At 42.3% G+C, this 19,943-nt stretch overlaps 1 protein-coding gene across 1 annotated transcript in view; it reads right to left on the bottom strand.

The window, feature by feature from the left end:
- The window catches only part of LOC139381262 (zinc finger matrin-type protein 4-like), a 151,213-nt gene that overhangs the window by 19,867 nt on the left and 111,403 nt on the right, over positions 1 to 19,943 (bottom strand). Inside the window, exon 5 of the mRNA XM_071124728.1 lies at positions 10,360 to 10,635. Within this exon, the coding sequence (XP_070980829.1) occupies positions 10,360 to 10,635 (276 nt within the window). The remainder of the gene's footprint in view (positions 1 to 10,359; positions 10,636 to 19,943) is intronic.

The following is a 19,943-nucleotide window of genomic DNA, read 5'->3' as shown; positions in this document are numbered from 1 at the left end:
CGGTAAATGCCTTCAAAACTGGTCACAAGGGGCAACTATTGAGCGCCATTAACATGAAGTAGGCTTGGGTTTTGCTAGCGTGTTGTGGATGGGGGTGGTGGATGTTCGATGTGGATGTAGACTTCGTATGTTCAATCCCTTTGCCAAGCCTTAACCCTTACTTAAACATTCCGATTTTTTTGTATTTTGTATTTATTATGGATCGCCATTAGCTACTCTTCCTGGGGTCGAGCAAAATTAAGGCAGTTTATACAATTTGAAAACACTACAATACATTCACAGATTTCACAACACTGTGTGCCCTCAGGCCCCTTCTCCACAATTACCACATATCTACAGTACTAAATCCACGTGTATGTATAGTGCGCATGTGTGTGTGTGTGTGTGAGTGTGTGTGTGTGTGTGTGTGTGTGTGTGTGTGTGTGTGTGTGTGTGTGTGTGTGTGTGTGTGTGTGTGTGTGTGTGTGTGTGTGTGTATGCATGTGTCTGTGCCAATGTTTGTGTTGCTTCACAGTACCCACTGTTCCATAAGGTGTTTTTTATCTGTTTTTTAAATCTAATTTTATTGCTTGCATCAGTTACTTGATGTGGAATAGAGTTCCATGTAGTCATGGCTCTGTGTAGTACTGTGTGCCTCCCATAGTCGGTTCTGGACTTGGGGACTGTGAAGAAACCTCTTGTGGTACGTCTTGTGGGGTATGCATGGGTGTCCGAGCTGTGTGCCAGTAGTTTAGACAGACAGCTCGGTGCATTCAACATGTCAATCAATACCTCTCATAAATACAAGTAGTGATGAAGTCAATCTCTCCTCCACTTTGAGCCAGGAGAGATTGACATGCATATTATTAATATTAGCTCTCTGTGTACATCCAAGGGCCAGCCGTGCTGCCCTGTTCTGAGCCAATTGCAATTTTCCTAAGTCCTTTTTTGTAGCACCTGACCACACGACTGAACAGTAGTCAAGGTGTGACAAAACTAGGGCCTGTAGGACTTGCCTTGTTGATAGTGCTGTTAACAAGGTAGAGCAGCGCTTTATTATGGACAGACTTCTCCCCATCTTAGCCTCTACAGTACTGCATCACTATGTTTTGACCATGACAGTTTACAATCTAGTGTTACTCCAAGCAGTTTAGTCATCTCAACTTGTTCAATTTCCACATTATTTATTACAAGATTTAGTTGAGGTTTAGGGTTTAGTGAGTATTTGTTCCAAATACAATGCTTTTAGGTTTAGAAATATTTAGAGCTAACTTATTCCTTGCCATCCACTCTGAATGTAACTGCAGCTTTTTGTTGAGTGTTGGTGTCATTTCAGTCGCTGTGTTAGCTGATGTGTATAGCGTTGAGTCATCCGCATACATAGAAACTGTGGTATGTCGTTAGTAAAAATTGTTAGTAAAATGATTGCCTAAACTTAATGGTTTAACCTTATCCAAAATCTTAACCCTTAATCTTTAAAATTTGACATTTGGAGAAACCGAACGATACTGAGCAGACGGAGTCAACCAAGGGTGTCAAAAGCATTTGATGTTTGGAGCATCTTTGAAATTTGACGTTTGGAGAAACTTAAATAATTCTGGAGAAACTTAAATAATTCTGGAGAAACTTAAATAATTCTGCTGTGAGACTGTGAGAGCCTGTTGTGAGTTTTATGAACATACAGTATGTGTTTGTGGATATGAGTGTGTGTGTGTAAGGGTGAGTGTGTGTGTGTGTTTATGGATGTGTATGTGTGTGTGTGTAAGGGTGATTGTGTGTTTGTGTGGGCGCGCATGCGTGAGAAAGTAATATAATAATATATTCTGTTATATCCTCTTCTCTTCAGCTCTAACCTCAGTCCCCAGACTCATTGGTAACTATATAACCCATACTGCAATTATCTGGTCCATTAATAAATATACTATTCACTGACAGAGTTAAACCAGGTGAGAATGCCAGTATTAAATTGAATAAATTACGAAACAATAGAAAAGCTGTATTAAAAAATGTGTCCTGTTGCATAGACCATAAAGAAACAAAGTAATTTAGAAATAATTTGTAGAGTGGGAGAGGAGAGCATGTAAGAGGAGTGTGTGTGTGTTTGTGTGTGTGTGGTGTGCATACGGGTGCGTGCCTGTGCACCTAAGTTTGAACTTAATTTCCCCTTAGTTGAGTCACAAAGTGCCTTCAGAAAGTATTCAAACTAGAGATGCACCGATACAACATTTTGGGCCGATACCGGTACCCAATATTTTCCTTGACAAAAAAACAAACAATACCGATACCGATATTTAAAATTGTTGTGGCCTTTTAAGCATTCTAATACAGTTAAATAGTTAACACACACACACATGGACGCAGTGGTCACAACAGTCCCTGTTTCGAATCCAGGCTGTATCACATCCGGCCGTGATTGGGAGTCCCATAGGGGGGGCGCACAATTGGCCCAGCGTCTTCCGGGTTTTGCCGGGGTAGGCCATCACTGGAAATAAAAATGTGTTCTTAACTTTCTTGCCTAGTTAATAAAGATTACACACACACCACACTGACCAAAATGTTATTTTGTTGGCATTTACGAATGTACCCATTCCCAGTAAAACATAATCAAAAGCTACAGTTTTTCTTTCACTTACTTGCTGTGCTGTTTCATTCATTTGTTCAGTCGTTTCATTCTCAACTAGGATTTCTCATACTATGGAACGCAGTTTGGTTCTTTGCGTGTCAAATAACACTATTTGACGTGTAAAATAAGCTTGTTGACCAATCAGGACCTGAATATGACTGCAAGTCACATAATAATTTAACGCATTCATAATTTTAAAAAAAGTAGTAATTACATATTGACTACACTATTACTCGTATTTCATATGTCACAACGATTCATCGATACGCATGCTGTGATGCTGGTAAAGTTGTCTAGCGCACCTACAGTGCTCGTCTTAAAAAAAAGTAGTTATTACATATTGACTACGCTATTACTCGTATTTCATTTGTCACAACGATTCATCGATACGCATGCTGTGATGCTGGTAAAGTTGTCTAGCGCACCTACAGTGCTCGTCTTAAAAAAAAGTAGTTATTACATATTGACTACGCTATTACTCGTATTTCATTTGTCACAACGATTCATTGATACGCATGCTGTGATGCTGGTAAAGTTGTCTAGCGCACCTACAGTGCTGGTCTTAAAAAAAAGCTAGCTAGCTCATGGATGCAAACAATGTTTTTCCCCAAAAACACAGCAAAACGACATAATCTGTTTCAGTAGCTATAGTTAGCTAGCTAACTATATAGCTAGGTGTCATCATTTAGAAATAACTCTAATTTATGAGACAGTTCTTATGTTATTTATGGTGGTCAGACCCATCTATGTGAAGCTAGCCACAATAAGGATTAGTCACATAGTGGACTTTGCGGTTAGCCGTCAAAATAAAAAGTATGTCATTGACATGATCCAAAGAATAGAAATAGTAGAATTATGCCATAATTGAATAGATCATGCTAAACGAGGTTGGAATGTTGTTATATAAAATCAACAAAACACAATCATTTGTTAATTTGACAAAAATCTGTTGAAATCACACTGCATGTAATATACTTTAGAATTGCATTGGGGGCATACATATTTCACTGTACAGCCTTACCCCATGTCATTGATCCACAATCTATAGGTATGAGTCTACTCAGTGACACCCAGAAAACAATGGCGTCATAGCTCTTATTGCCGGACAACTGTGAAACAACTGTGAATTGAGCCACAATTATTGTCTATGTGTATTGAACACTATTCCTGAGGAAAAACAATACTGTGTGGATGTTTTGGAGTCTGATAACTCTGAGGAGGACGTTGGGAAAAAATATCTTGGGTATTAAGTAGACTGATATCCCATTTCACTGACCCCCAATCCTTAGGTAAAGCTGTACAGTGCAATATGAATGTCAATACACACAATAGGCTGACTGGGGAGGTGATTTCACAGTCCCACGATAAGAGCTACAACGTTAACATTTGCGTAAACTCTTCACAGTTGTGTTCAGTGTGTGTCACCGAGTAGACTCCATTTCATTGCTTCACATTCCAACCTTGTTTAACATTATCTAGTCTAAATATGGGATTATTCCAACAATTGTAACCTTCTGCATCACGTTCAAAGAGGTATGTTGTTATGATCACACCAAGTCTCATTAATCATAAGGCATACACCCCCGCCCTTCTTCTTACCAGAGAGATGCTTAATGGAAAAATTGTTCTAATAAATTTATCATTATATAATTTATCTTTATATTATATAATGTTTACTTACCCTACATTACTCATCTCATATGTATATACTGTACTCTATACCATCTACTGCATCCTGCCTATGCCGTTCTGCCATCACTCATTAATAAATTTTTATGTACATATTCGTATTCATTCCTTTACACTTGTGTGTATAAGGTAGTTGTTGTGAAATTGTTAGGTTATATTACTTGTTAAATATTACTGCATGGTCAGAACTAGAAGCACAAGCATTTCGCTACACTTGCATTAACACCTGCTAATCATGTGTATGTGACAAATACATTTGATTTGACTTTTATTTTTAAGGCAAACCGCAAATTCCACGATTGTGCCTAATCCTTATTGTGGCTAGCTTCACAACACATAACCCGGGCCGGTCGAGCCTCACTAGCCAGATGAAGCCAGCTGGCTGCTTATAACGTTAGCTTTGAGCAACAGGGTTAAGTAGATGGCTAGCTATTGATTTTCATGAACTGACGTTCAATTTGAATAGGCGAACAAACAGTGGCAAATACTTACACACAAGGATTCCTAAATCATTGCTAAGAATAATGACTGCACTCAGCTAGCAATGAGTAATCGGCACAGAAGCGGCCCTCTTCCATGGGGCCAGACCTGATTGAATCAGCCCGGAATCGGGTATCGGACTCGGCCCTGAATCAAAATGAATGACTGCCCAGAATCGGCCCAAATACATCAGGCCGTTTCCGTCTACCAGAATTTAGCCGACTTTGTCGACATCTTACCAGATTCTCACCAGAAGCAGCCCGATGCAAATTTAAATAAATGTATACAAAATTACCCACGAAAATCAGAAAAGCAATCAAAAAATGGTTTACCTTTGATGATCTTCGGATGTTTTCACTCACGAGACTCCCAGTTACACAACAAATGTTCCTTTTGTTCCATAAAGATTATTTTTATACCCAAAATACTGACGTTTGTTTGTCGCATTATGTTCAGAAATCGACAGGAAAGAGCGGTCACGACAACGCAGACGTATATTCCAAATAATATCCATAATGTCCACAGAAACATGTCAAACGTTTTTTTATAATAAATCCTCAAGTTTTTAAAAAAATATATATTCGATAATATATCAACCGAGTGTGTAGCTTTTTCAATAACAGCGGGAGAAACAATGGCCGCTTTACTCAGTTGCGCAAAACTCCTGACCCCTCCTGTCTCAGCCTCCAGTATTTATGCTGCAGTAGTTTATGTGTCGGGGGGCTAGGGTCAGTTTGTTATATCTGGAGTACTTCTCCTGTCCTATTCGGTGTCCTGTGTGAATTTAAGTGTGCTCTCTCTAATTCTCTCTTTCTCTCTTTCTTTCTCTCTCTCGGAGGACCTGAGCCCTGGGACCATGCCTCAGGACTACCTGGCATGATGACTCCTTGCTGTCCCCAGTCCACCTGGCCGTGCTGCTGCTCCAGTTTAAACTGTTCTGCCTTATTTTTATTGGGCTATGCTGGTCATTTATGAACATCTTGGCCATGTTCTGTTATAATCTCCACCCGGCACAGCCAGAAGAGGACTGGCCACCCCACATAGCCTGGTTCCTCTTTAGGTTTCTTCCTAGGTTTTAGCCTTTCTAGGGAGTTTTTCCTAGCCACCGTGCTTCTACACCCGCATTGCTTGCTGTTTGGGGTTTTAGGCTGTGTTTCTGTACAGCACTTTGAGACATCAGCTGATGTACGAAGGGCTATATAAATACATTTGATTTGATTGGATTTGAAAACTCACTATGAGAGCCTCCACCTATCCACTTACGCAATGTGATCCTTCACGCTCATTTTTTCAAAATAAAAGCCTGAAACTATGTCTAAAGACTGTTGACACCTTAGGGAAGCCATAGAAAAAGGAATTTGGTTGATATCCCTTTAAATGGAGGATAGGCATGCATAGGAACAGAGAGGTTTCAAAATAAGATGCACTTCCTGAGTGGATTTTCCTCAGGCTTTCGCCTGCAATATCAGTTCTGTTATACTCACAGACAATATTTTTACAGTTTTGGAAACTTTAGAGTGTTTTCTATCCTAATCGGACAATTATATGCATATTCTAGTTTCTGGGGCTGAGAAATAGGCAGTTTCAAATGGGTAAGTTTTTTAGCCAAAAACGAAAATACTGCCCCCTACACGCAAAAGGCCTTGAGAGTGGCTGAGGTGCACCCGTGACCAGCTCGTAAACCAGATGGCAAAGCGGAGAACGTACAGTGAGATCGAAATGGTCGGTGATCTGTTTGTTCACTTGACTTTCCAAGACTTTAGAAAGGCAGGGCAGGATGGATACAGGTCTGTAACAGTTTGGGTCTAGAGTGTCTTCCCCTTTTGAAGAGGGGGATGACCGCGGCCGCTTTCCAATCTTTAGGAATCTCAGATGATACGAAAGAGAGGTTGAACAGATTAGTAATAGGGGTTGCAACAATGGCAGCGGATACATTTAGGAAGAGGGGGTCCAGATTGTCTAGCCCAGCTGATTTGTGGGGATCCAGATTTTGCAGCTCTTTCAGAACATCAGCTGTCTGGACTTGGGTGAAGGAGAAGCGGGGCGGGGGGCTTGGGGTAGTTTATTTAGGAGGTGCAGAGCTGTTGGCCGGGGTTGTGGTAGCCAGGTGGAGAGCATGGCCGTAGAGAAATGCTTATTGAAATTCTAAATTATCGTGGATTTTTCAGTCGTGACAGTGTTTCCTAGTCTCAGTGTAGTGTGCAGCTGGGAGGAGGTACTCATATTCTCCATGGACTTTACAGTGTCCCAAAACATTTTGGAATTCGTGCTGCAGGATGCAAATTTTTGTTTCAAAAAGCTAGCCTTTGCTTTTCTAACTGACTGTGTGTATTGATTCCTGACTTCCCTGAAAAGTTGCATATCACAGGGACTATTCGAAGCTAGTGCAGTACGCCGCAGGGTGTTTTTGTGCTAGTCAAGGGCAGTCAAGGCTGGAATGAACCAGGGCCTGTATCTGTTCTTAGTTCTACATTTTTTGAAAGGGACATGCTTATTTAAGATGTGGGGGAAAGCACTTTTAAAGAACAACCAGGTATCCTCTACTGACATGATGAGATCAATATCCTTCCAGGGTGCCCGGAAACAAAATCTACCCTACCTGGATGCCTGATTAGTGGAACAAGAGGAGGGTGTTCCTGGAGCAGCTGGGATGGGCACTTTTAACCCCACACATTCAAAGAAGGGAGCACCTCCATCGCACAGCAGCCTCTGCAGCACTTGTGAAAGCTGTTCAGGGGGCTGAATCTTGTCCTGATCCACCTGAGCTGCCCTCCAAAGAAGGACTGTAAAACAAATATAATGTGCTGCACATGTGAGAAATACATCTGCAAAGTCCATGCACACACACTTGCATACTGTCCTGGGACCGAGAGACTGAAAAACAGCTTCTATCTCAAGGCCATCAGACTGTTAAACAGCCACCACTAACACTGAGTGGCTGCTGCCAACACACTGACACTGACTCAACTCCAGCCACTTGAATAATGGGAATTGATGGGAAATGATGTAAATATATCACTAGCCACTTTAAACAATGCTACCTTATATAATGTTACTTACCCTACATTATTCATCTCATATGCATACGTATATACTGTACTCTATATCATCGACTGTATCCTTATGTAATACATGTATCACTAGCCACTTTAAACTATGCCACTTTGTTTACATACTCATCTCATTTGTACATACTGTACTCGATACCATCTACTGTATCTTGCCTATGCTGCTCTGTACCATCACTCATTCATATATCCTTATGTACATATTCTTTATCCCCTTACACTGTCTACAAGACAGTAGTTTTGGAATTGTTAGTTAGATTACTTGTTATTACTGCATTGTCGGAACTAGAAGCACAAGCATTTCGCTACACTCGCATTAACATCCGCTAACCATGTGTATGTGACAAATAAAATTTTATTTGATTTGATTTGACATGTGCTAATTAGAGTTGATTGATTTATGTTCTTCACGTTTTTGTTTTGTATCTGTTATCTTATTTTATTCTTATTTATTGTTGTTGTTTATACACCTTGTGGGTGGGGGAAATGGTTCAAAAAACAGGAGAAGACTAGTATTTTGTAGTTGAATACCTCATTGTACAGTGTATAAGAATATATCACTATGTTGCCAAAAAAGTTCAAGACTGTTATTGTTTCCCTTCAATAAAATCCATTCAAATCTACTTTCTGCACATTGCTGGTACTTTCTTAGGCTATACAAGTGCTATCTCTCGCTAAAAAATGCATGTTTACACATATGCAGTACCTTTAGCAATACTAATAATAATAAACCTCTACTTTAGTAAAGAAAACAATTATGACAGGTGTGTTGTAATAAAAACTAGTGGTGTCCACTGATTAAATGCAGTCTTTCTGCATTGCGAAGAGGAAAAATGGTCTGACAAACAGTGCTATAGCTCTGCCACTTTCCAGCGAAGATGCAGAAGGGGGCCATAGGCGGATGTGGTGGATTGAGACGCAGCTCAAGCAAAAAAAAGATATCTAGCTAAAACTGACAAATTTTGATGGGGATTTATTTTATTATGTTACTTAGATTGACTCACCGGTGTCAATAGACTTTATATTTAGGCTTGCCATAACAAGGGGTTGAACACAAAACATGCTAAAAATATATTTCCACTTCGACATTATGGGGTATTGTGTGTAGGCCAGTGACAAAACAAAATGTGGAAAGAGGGGTGTGTTTCCTTTTTAGGTGGTTTGACTTGTCTGCACAGGGCACTGAGTCATTTGTAATTCTATATAATATAAAATATATGTAATAAGTGATTAAGAGAAACATGCTGTTTAACTCCCACCTACACTAGTATAGTAGATCGCTTAGGGTCATATTGTAGAGTGTGTAGGTGGAGCGATCAAATCAGATCACAGTGTGTGTGTGTGTGTGTCAGCTTCAATGCATGGGAAGCTAATGAAGATGATGAATGAGGCATGACAACATTAGTACCCTGGTAGTAGTCCTTAGGGATACATGCACCCACACACACACACCCAAGCACACACCCACCCACACGCATACACATGCACACACATAGAGGACAGTGAAAGAGAGAGATGGGAGGGAGGTAGAGTAAAGCATATGTTTCAAAAAGAAGAAGAGGGGGACTGAGAACGGGATAGAAGTTGAGGAAATTGAATGGAAAAATAAGAACATTCAGACCCTAAGGTGGGCCTAAATTCCCTCTCTCGCTGTCTCACTGTATACCTTTTGCTCATCCGTCTTCTCTCTCTTTCAAATGTTCAATATCTCCTATTCCCCATTTATAATGCCTATAGGTCTAACCTCAGCAGGCTAACACAGTCTTGTTCAGGCACTTTGTTCCGTTAACTAGAGGGTATCTGGTTCAAGTCCCACTCTTGCTGATCCTGCCTCAATCGCTACATCACTATGATATAATACAGTGCGTTAGATAATACAGTGTAAACTGGGCCATATTGTAGCACCCACTCACTCATATCTGATGATTATTATCATATTAGTCTTTATTGAGTGGCATCAGGTGCACACAGGGTACTTAACCGGGACAGCTATCCCCCTCACTCACAATCTGTGTGTCTGTATGTCTGTGTGTGTGTGTGTGTGTGTGTGTGTGTGTGTGTGTGTGTGTGTGTGTGTGTGTGTGTGTGTGTGTGTGTGTGTGTGAGTGAGTGCACTCAGTTTACTATGGAAACTGCTCATAACAGGCCAGGCTGCCAACAGAATAAATAATGTCAAGTTATGTAATGTGTGTGTCATGCATAATGAACAGCACTTGTTTGCTCTGTGATTAATCTATCTATTGATCTGCTATTTTATGTATTCTAGTTCATTTGAGTGTGATGCAAAAGTCAAATCTCTATGAATTCTTTATAAAGCTTTTAAAAAACAAGTGCAATGTTTATTATTATAAAGTAATACAATCTAAAATTATACATATGGATCCTACCACCAAATGTCTTGCCAGTTTCTCCAGTTATACCATGCTGTGTTCCCGTAGTGTTTCTTTCCCTCGTAGTGCTACTAAGCCTAATTTTAACCCTTAACCCTTAACCCCTGACCTCTAACCTTTATCTCCTCACCTGTAGTTTCAGTAGCGTCCAGACTGCCAGCTAGCTGCTCCAGTAGTCGCACTCTGGCTGCATTCCTGCGATGTTTTTTCCCCTCGTAGTGTTGCTGGGCCATCAGAGGATTGTTGAACCAGGCTCCACACAGACAGCAGTACTTCCCTGTCTCACCACTCCCACCACCACTACCCACCACCGCCACCGGGGGTGCTAGAGAGGAGGGCCATGGTAGGGCAGGTGAGGCATGGGGAGGGGTGGAGTCACTGGGCTGGGGGGTAGAAGGGGATGAGTCTGGGGGAGTGAGGGAAAAGGGAAAGGAGATAGAAGGGAGCACGGAAAAGGGGGTAGGGTGGGAGATAGGATAATGAAGGGTGGGGGATAAGGGTGGGATAAGAGGGGCAGGAAGGAGAGGAGAAGAGACAACAATATAAATATAAGGGAAGGAGGAACAGGAGGAGGGAAGAGAGGGGGAGAGGAAGAGCACATTAAAATCATCTCAAATAAATAATAGACTACAAACATCAATAAATTCTAATTGTTTTAATGAGTCCATCGGAAATTACATCTACATCAAAACATTAGAGCGGTGTTGAGAGTCACACTAAAGCATGTGCACACGCATACACACACACACAGTCAATAAGGTACCTGGCAAGACCACCTCACAGGGGACTGCTGTGAGCACAGAGCGATATATTGCTCCCGGCCTGATCCATGAAGGCCAGATGAGGGTCAGAGAAAGGCCAACTGCAATCCCGAGACCATCTTACTCTCAGACTGTCGAGGCAAAGCGTGTGTGTGTTTGTGTGTGTTTCACTGGTATATGTGTTAATCGCGTGTGTGCTTGTCAGTGTGTTTTGTGTGTGCGTCATATGTTTTGTGTATGTGTGTCATATGCTAATGTCACAAGCAATCTCCATAGACAAACATTGGCAATAGAATGTCTTTACTTAAGAGCTCAGTGACTTTCAATGTGGCACTGTCATAGGATGCCACCGTTCCAACAAGTCAGTTCGTCAAATTTCTGCCCTGCTAGAGCTGTCCTGGTCAACTGTAAGTGCTAGGAGAAACAACGGCTCAGAGGTAGGCCACACAAGCTCACAGAATAGGATCGCCGAGTGCTGAAGCGCTTAGCGCGTAAAACCGTCTATCCTCAGTTGCAACACTCACTACTGAGTTCCAAATAACCTCAGGAAGCAAAGTCATCACAATAACTGTTCGTTGGAAACTTAATGAAATGGGTTTCCATGGCCGAGCAGCCACACACAACCCTAAGATCACCATGCGCAATGTCAAGCATCGGCTGAAGTGGTGTAAACCTCACCGCCATTCGACTCAGGACCAGTGGGAACGCATTCTAGCTGTCCGACGGACAAATCTGGGAATGGTGGAAACCAGGAGAACACTACCTGCCCCATGCATAGTGCCAACTGTAAAGTTTGGTGGACAAGGAATAATTGTCTGGGGCTGTTTTTCATGGTTCGGGCTAGACCTCTAAGTTCAAGTGAAGGGAAATATTAACACTACAGCATACAATGACATTCTAGACGATTCTGTGCTTCCAACTTTGTGCCAACAGTTTGGGGAAGGCCCTTTCCTGTTTCAGCATAGCAATGCCCCCATGCACAAAGCGAGGTCTATACAGAAATTGTTCGTCGAGATCGGTGTGGAAGAACTTGACTGGCCTACACAGAACACTGACCTCAACCCCATCAAGTAGCTTTGGGATGAACTGGAACGCCAACTGCGAGCCAGGCCTAATCGCCCAACACCATTGCCTGACCTCACTAAGGCTCTTTTGGCTGTTGGAAGCAAGTCCCTGCAGCAATGTTCCACCATCTAGTAGAAAGCCTTCCCAGAAGAGTGGAGGCTGTTATTGCAGCAAAGGGGGGACAACCTCCATATTAAGGCACATGATTTTGGAATGCCATATTTAACGAGCAGGTGTCCACATACTTTTGGTCATGTAGTGTAAGTGTGCATGTGCGCGTGTACATGTCATGTCATATGGATGCTTCTGTGTGTGTGACCATTCATCAGACATTTCTCTCTTCCCCCTCATATTCTGTAAAGATAAAAAAGAGAAGTAGATGTATTCTAGGTGACCCTGTTGAAAAATGGCAGCCTGGTTACCACGGAAACAGGCCATTAATAGCCCAAGCGCCGACAGGATGAGACCCGGGGTCACAGACTGTGGTGTGTGTTGTGAGTGTGTTGTGTGTGTGTGTGTTTGTCAATCTCTGTGTGTGTGTGTATGCATGTGTGTGTGTGTGGCAAGGAGCGACATAACAGGTCACTCATGACTCGCAGATGCCAGACACAAAAGGGAGTGTGTGTGAGTGTTTGCGTGTGACGGCAAGCATTTGAAAGTGTGAGCTGTGTATGTTTGCATGAGGGTGTGTGTGCATGTATGCATGTAAAGGTGTGTGTGTGAGTGAGTGCATTGTAAAATCCAAATCAAATCAAATCAAATGTTATTGGTCACATACACATGGTTAGCAATGTTAATGCGAGTGCAACGAAATGCTTGTGCTTCTATTACAACAGTGTAATATCTAACAAGTAATCTAACCATTCCCCAACAACTACCTAACACACAAATCTAAAAGGATGGAATAATAATATGTACATATAAATATATGGATGAGCGATGGCCGAGCAGCAGAGGCAAGATGCAATAGATGGTATAAGATGCAGTATAAACATATGACATGAGTAATGTAAGATATGTAAACATTAGTAAAGTGGCATTGTTTAAAGTGACTAGTGAGTCTCTCAGGAACCAATACACACAGTCAGTCAGGAAAGCAAAGACTAGCTTTTTCAAACAGAAATTTGCATCCTATAGCTTTAACTCCAAAAAGTTTTGGGACACTGTTAAGTCCATGGAGAATAAGAGCACCTCCTCCCAGCTGCCCACTTCACTGAGGCTAGGTAACACTGTCACCAACAATAAATCCACGATAATCGAGAATTTCAATAAGCATTTCACTACGGCTGGCCATGCTTTCCACCTGGCTACCCCAACCCCGGCCAACAGCTCCGAACAACCCGCAGCTACTTGCCCAAGCCTCCCCAGCTTCTCCTTCACCCAAATCCAGATAGCTGATGTTCTGAAAGAGCTGCAAAACCTGGACCCCTACAAATCAGCTGGGCTAGACAATCTGCACCCTCTCCTTCTAACATTATCTGCTGACATTGTTGCAATCCCTATTACCAGTCTGTTAATCCTCTCTTTTGTATCATCCAAGATCCGTAAAGATTGGAAAGCTGCCGCGGTCATACCCCTCTTCAAAAGGGGGTGACACTCTAGACCCGAACCGTTATAGACCTATATCCATCCTGCCCTGCCTATCTAAAGTATTCTAAAGATCGATTCGAATCCCACCGTATCTTCTCCGCTGTGCAATCCGGTTTCCGAGCTGGTCACGGGTGCACCCCAGCCACGCTCAAGGTACTAAATGATATCATAACCGCCATCGATAAAAGACAGCACTGTGCAGCCGTCTTCATCGACCTGGCCAAGGCTTTTGACTCTGTCAATCACCGTATTCTCATCGGCAGACTCAACAGCCTTGGTTTCTCTAATGACTGCCTTGCCTGGTTAACCAACTACTTCTCAGACAGAGTTCAGTGTGTCAAATCGGAGGGCCTGTTGTCTGGACCTCTGGCAGTCTCTATAGGGGTACCACAGGGTTCAATTGTCGGGCCGACGCTTACCTGGTTAAATAAAAATAAAAAATAAATAAAAATGTAGGCAGCAGCCTCTCTGAGTTAGTTATTGCTGTTTAGCAGTCTGATGGCATTGAGATAGAAGCTGTTTTTCAGTCTCTCGGTCCCAGCTTTGATGCACCTGTACTGACCTCACATTCTGGATGGTAGCAGGGTGAACAGGCAGTGGCTCGGGTGGTTGTTGTCCTTGATTATCTTTTTGGCATTCCTGCGACATCGGGTGCTGTAGGTGTCCTGGTGCGCAGGTAGTTTGCCCCCGGTGATGCGTTGTGCAGACCGCACCATACTCTGGAGAGCCTTGCGGTTTTGGGCGGTGCAGTTGCCGTATCAGGCGGTGATACAGCCTGACAGGATGCTCTTGATTGTGCATCTGTAAAAGTTTGTCAGGGTTTTAGGTGACAAGACAAATGTCTTCAGCCTCCTGAGGTTGAAGAGGCAATGTTGCTCCTTCTTCACCACACTGTCTTTGTGGGTGTACCATTTCAGTTTGTTTGTGATGTGTACACCTAGGAACTTAAAACGTTCCACCTTCTCCACTACTGTCCCTTCGATGTGGATGGGGGGGTACTCCCTCTGCTGTTCCCTGAAGTCCACGATAATCTTCTTTGTTTTGTTAACGTTGAGTGAGAGGTTGTTTTCCTGACACCACACTCCGAGTTCCCTCACCTCCTCCCTGTAGGCCGCCTCGTCTTTGTTGGTAATCAACCCACTATTGTTGTGTCGTCTGCAAACTTGATGATTGAGTTGGAGGCGTGCATGGCCATGCAGTCATGGGTGAACAGGGAGTACATGAGGGGGCTGAGGATGCGCCCTTGTGGGGCCCCAGTGTTGAGGGTCAGCGAAGTGGAGATGTTGTTTCTTACCTTCACGACCTCGGGGAGGCCCGTCAGAACGTCCAGGACCCAATTGCACAGGGCGGGGTTGAGACCCAGGGCCTCCAGCTTAATGATGAGCTTGGATGGTACTATGGTGTTGAATGCTGAGCTGTAGTCAATGAACAGAATTCTTACATAGGTATTCCTCTTGTCTAGATGGGATAGAGCAGTGTGCAGTCTGATGGTGATTGAATCGTCTGTGGACCTGTTGGGGCGTTGTGCAAACTGAAGTGGGTCTAGGGTGGCAGGTAAAGTGGAAGTGATATGATCCTTGACTAGTCTCTCAAAGCACTTCATGATGACAGAAGTGAGTGCTATGGGGCGATAGTCATTTAGTTCAGTTATCTTTGCCTTCTTGGGTACAGGAACAATAGTGGCCATCTTGAAGCATGTGGGGACAGCAGACTGGGATAGGGAGAGATTGAATATGTCCATAAACACACCAGCCAGCTGGTCTGCGCATGCTCTGTGGACGCGACTAGGGATGCCGCCTGGGCCAGCAGCCTCGTGAGGGTTAACACATTTAAATGTTTTACTCACGTTGGCCACGGAGAAAGAGAGGGAGGGCCCGCAGTCCTTCTTAGCGGCCTGCATCAGTGGCACTGTATTATCCTCAAAGCAGGCAAAGAAGGTGTTTAGTTTGTCTGGAAGCAATACGTTGGTGACCATGACTTGGCTGGTTTCTTTTTGTAGTCCATAATTACCTGTAAGCCCTGTCACTTACATCTCGTGTCTGAGCTTTTGAATTGCGACTTTTTCCCAATACCAACATTTCGCTTGTTTGATTGCCTTGCTGATGGAATAACTACAGTGCTTATATTCAGCCATATGCCCAGTCCTCTTTCCGTGGTTAAATTAGGTGGTTCACACTTTCAGTTTGCGCGAATGCCGCCAGCCATCCATGGTTTTGTTTAGGGTAGGTTTTTATAGTGGGTACAACATCGTCAATGCACTTCCTTAAAAACTCACTCACTGAGTCAGCGTATGGATCGATGTTATTCTCTGAGACTGTCCGGAACATTTCACAGTGTCCGTGAGCAAAGCAATCTTGAAGCGTAGATTCCGATTGGTCAGACCAGCGTTGAATGGTTCTAGTCATGGTTACATCCTGTTTGAGTTTATGCCTATCGGACGTTAGGAGCAAGATGTAGTTGTGGTCGGATTTGCCGAAGGAAGGGTGAGGTATGCATTGTATGCATTGCGCAAGTTGGAGTAGCAGTGGTCCAATGCATGCTTGTGGGTCATTGTTGAAGATGTGCTTAGTGAAAGCAGAGAGAGTGGTTTGTTAGGTACATAGCCAAATACTGTAGTGTGAGAAAGCTATGATGCAAGATGGCTTGTCAAACTGTCTAGTTCTGCCATCTACACAGTGCTAGTGTCTTTAGAGTGCTACTCAGAAAATACCTTTCATTTTCCACTTCACATCTTCATCACATATTTGACATTGTCAGTCGTACACTGAGTATACCAAACATTAGGAATATCTTCTTAATATTGAGTTGCACCCTCCACCACCTTCCTTTTGCCTTCATGACAGCCTCAATTCGTTGGGACAGGAAAAACCCAGCAGCGTTGAAGTCCTTGACACAAACCAGCGCGCCTGGTACCTACTACCATAACCCGTTCAAAGGCACTTACATGAATGGCAATCCATGTCTCAATCGTCTGAAGGCTTAAAAATCATTCTTTAATCTGTTTCCTCCCCTTCATCTACACTAATTGATGTGGATTTAACAGGTGACATCAATAAGGGATCACAGTCTTCACTTGTATTCACCTGGCCAGTCTATGCCATTGTCACGAGAATTTTCAATCCCAATGATAATAACTGACAATCAATAGCTCTGACCAATCCCCGAGATCTGTAAGACCATGGGTTTAATAATAATTAGTCAAAGATAGTACAGTTTATTCACGAGAGCGCTCTGAAGTCCATTATTCAAAGACACCCATTTTATAGCTGCGCACACAAACAGTTGGTGAGTTTTATCCTTCTCCATAGTTCTCACCACTGTGTATCACTACCCAGCTGACAGTTCCATTCCCACGAGATTAGGGAAACCTTGAGGGGTACTCCCTATGCTATCAAAAGTTTCTCAGAGGCCTAGCCAGGTCGGTTCAAACACAGTTGAATTGTTCTTCGGTATTTTCTTAGGCACACACAAGTTCAAATCCTAAACTAAGCCTTGCTCAGACAGTCTGTGTTTTTCCACTATACAGATACATTGTTTAATCTAATTCTGACTTAAACTACACACATCATCAGATTATAATTTTATGATTCTAATCAATTTCATACAATTATAAGGTTTCAGAGTGGAATTATGTAATCAGTCATGGAAAGAGCAAGTGTTCTCAATGTTTTGTATAGTGTATAATATATCTGATGGCTCTGTAGGATACATCATTGCCTTGTCCATGTCTTAGGTGCAGGGTTGGTTGAGTAACGCATTACATGAAATCCGTTACATGTAAGGGATTACCAAAACACGGTAACTGTAATCCGTTACGTTACCAGCAAAAATATTGTAATCAGATTACAGATTATTTTGAAAAACGAGATGATTACTTAAAAAAATAAATCTTGTGACAGTTGTTTTCTCAGTGACATTCAAATCATCATTGAAAAACGTGCAAATTTAAGTTTGTTCCACCTGAGCGAGTCTGACCACAAGTCAGAGACCACTGATGACACACCAAATGTGTTTGATCGATCGTGGGAAAAGAGCAGGAACAGGCTTTTGTAGGCTACAGACCAAGGTATGTCTTCCAATGGTGCGACTGCTGTCGGCATCCAGAGATGAATAAACACACAGAGGTAAGGATGACAGCAGTGGTGTAGTCTACGGCGATACGGATTTCACTTATTATTGACATCTACATAGCGCATTGATGTGAATCACACTTCTGCTCTCTTATTTCGATATTTGAGCCTTGTGAATTGTGGCTGCTGTCTGTTCACAAATCTAAATGTGTATTTTAAACACAATAATGGTTGAATTCAAGAAGTTTAAGCTGCCTATCAAACATTGTTTTTGAAACCAGTGGACAGCCGGTGAAAAATGTGTTCTTGAAACAGCTGCATAGTGCGAATCCCAGCCTATGGAACAAAAATAAGACTTTTATTGCTTAATCTAATTAATGCTGATAAAAAACTAAATGCATACTGTAGGCCTAATGGACACATGCTCAAACTCACACACTTTTGATAGACTTAAAGCGGCAATCTATAGTTGCTACATCCATTTTTTTGACTTATATATACAGTTGAAGTCTACATACACTTAGGTTTACATACACTTAGGTTGGAGTCATTAAAACTTGTTTTTCAACTACTCTACAAATTTCTTGTTAACAAACTGTAGTTTTGGCAAGTAGGTTAGGACATCTACTTTGTGCAAGACACAAGTCATTTTTCCAACAATTGTTTACAGAGATTATTTCACTTATAATTCACTCTATCACAATTCCAGTGGGTCAGAAGTTTACATACACTAAGTTGACTGTATCTAAATTCCAGAAAATTATGTCATGGCTTTAGAAGGTTCTGATAGGCTAATTGACATAATTTGAGTCAATTGGAGGTGTACCTGTGGAAGAATTTCAAGGCCTACCTTCAAACTAAGTGCCTCTGTGCTTGACATCATGGGAAAATCAAAAGAAATCAGCCAAGACCTCAGAAAAACATTGAAGCCCTCCACAAGTCTGGTTAATCATTGGGAGCAATTTCCAAACGCCTGAAGGTACCACGTTCATCTGTACAAACAATAGTACGCAAGTATAAACACCATGGGACCACACAGCGTCATATCGCTCAGGAGGAGACACGTTCTGTGTCCTAGAGATGAACGTAGTTTTGTGAGAAAAGTACAAATCATTCCCAGAACATCAGCCAAGTACCTTGTGAAGATGCTGGAAGAAACAGGTACAAAAGTATATAAATCCACAGTAAAACGAGTCCTATATCGACATGACCTGAAAGGCTGCTCAGAAAGGAAGAAGCCACTGCTCCAAAACCACCATAAAAAAGCCAGACTAGGGTTTGCAACTGCACATGGGGACAAAGATCGAACTTTTGGAGATATGTCCTCTGGTCTGATGAAACAAAAATAGAACTGTTTGGCCATAATGACCATCCTTATTTTTGGAGGAAAAAGGGGGAGGCTTGCAAGCTGAAGATCACCATCCCAAATGTGAAGCACGGGGGTGGCAGCATCATGTTGTGGGGGTGCTTTGCGGCAGGAGGGACTGGTGCACTTCACAAAATAGATGGCTTCATGAGGTAGGAAAATGATGTGGGTATATTGAAGCGACATCTCAATACATTAGTCAGGAAGTTACAGCTTGGTCACAAATGGGTCTTCCAAACGGACAATGACCCCAAGCATACTTCCAAAGTTGTGGCAAAATGGCTTAAGGACAACAAAGTCAAGGTATTGGAGTGGCCATCACAAAGCTCTGACCTCAATCCCATAGAACATTTTTGGGCAGAACTGAAAAAGCGAGTGCGAGCAAGGAGGCCTACAAACCTGACTCAGTTACACCAGCTCTGTCAGGAGGAATGGGCCAAAATTCACCCAACTTATTGTGGGAAGCTTGTGGAAGGCTACCGGAAACGTTTGACCCAAGTTAAACAATTTAAAGTCAATGCTACCAAATACTAATTGAGTGTATGTAAACTTCTGACCCACTGGGAATGTGATGAAAGAAACAAAAGGTGAAATAAATCATTCAACTGTAACTTATTAATGCCTCATGAGCTTAGTTAAATTGTCACACTCCATGAAAACCCAAAATATAAGCTTGTTTTTCTCCAATGTTTGTAAACATTGTAATTGTAAACGAACACTGTACAGCCTCAATACATGGTTAAAACAATAATGTTGATATCATGGATGGTCAGTCCTTGCATCCATAGCTCTGTCTATTAATCTGAGAGTGGTTACATTTCTCCTTACCTATCCCTCAGTTTTTTACCAAAACAGAGGTGGG

This window comes from Oncorhynchus clarkii, chromosome 23 (assembly GCF_045791955.1).
Source record: "Oncorhynchus clarkii lewisi isolate Uvic-CL-2024 chromosome 23, UVic_Ocla_1.0, whole genome shotgun sequence".
NCBI lineage: Eukaryota > Metazoa > Chordata > Actinopteri > Salmoniformes > Salmonidae > Oncorhynchus > Oncorhynchus clarkii.
Note: the sequence above shows the minus strand (reverse complement) of the source record. Positions and strands in the feature narration are given on the sequence as shown.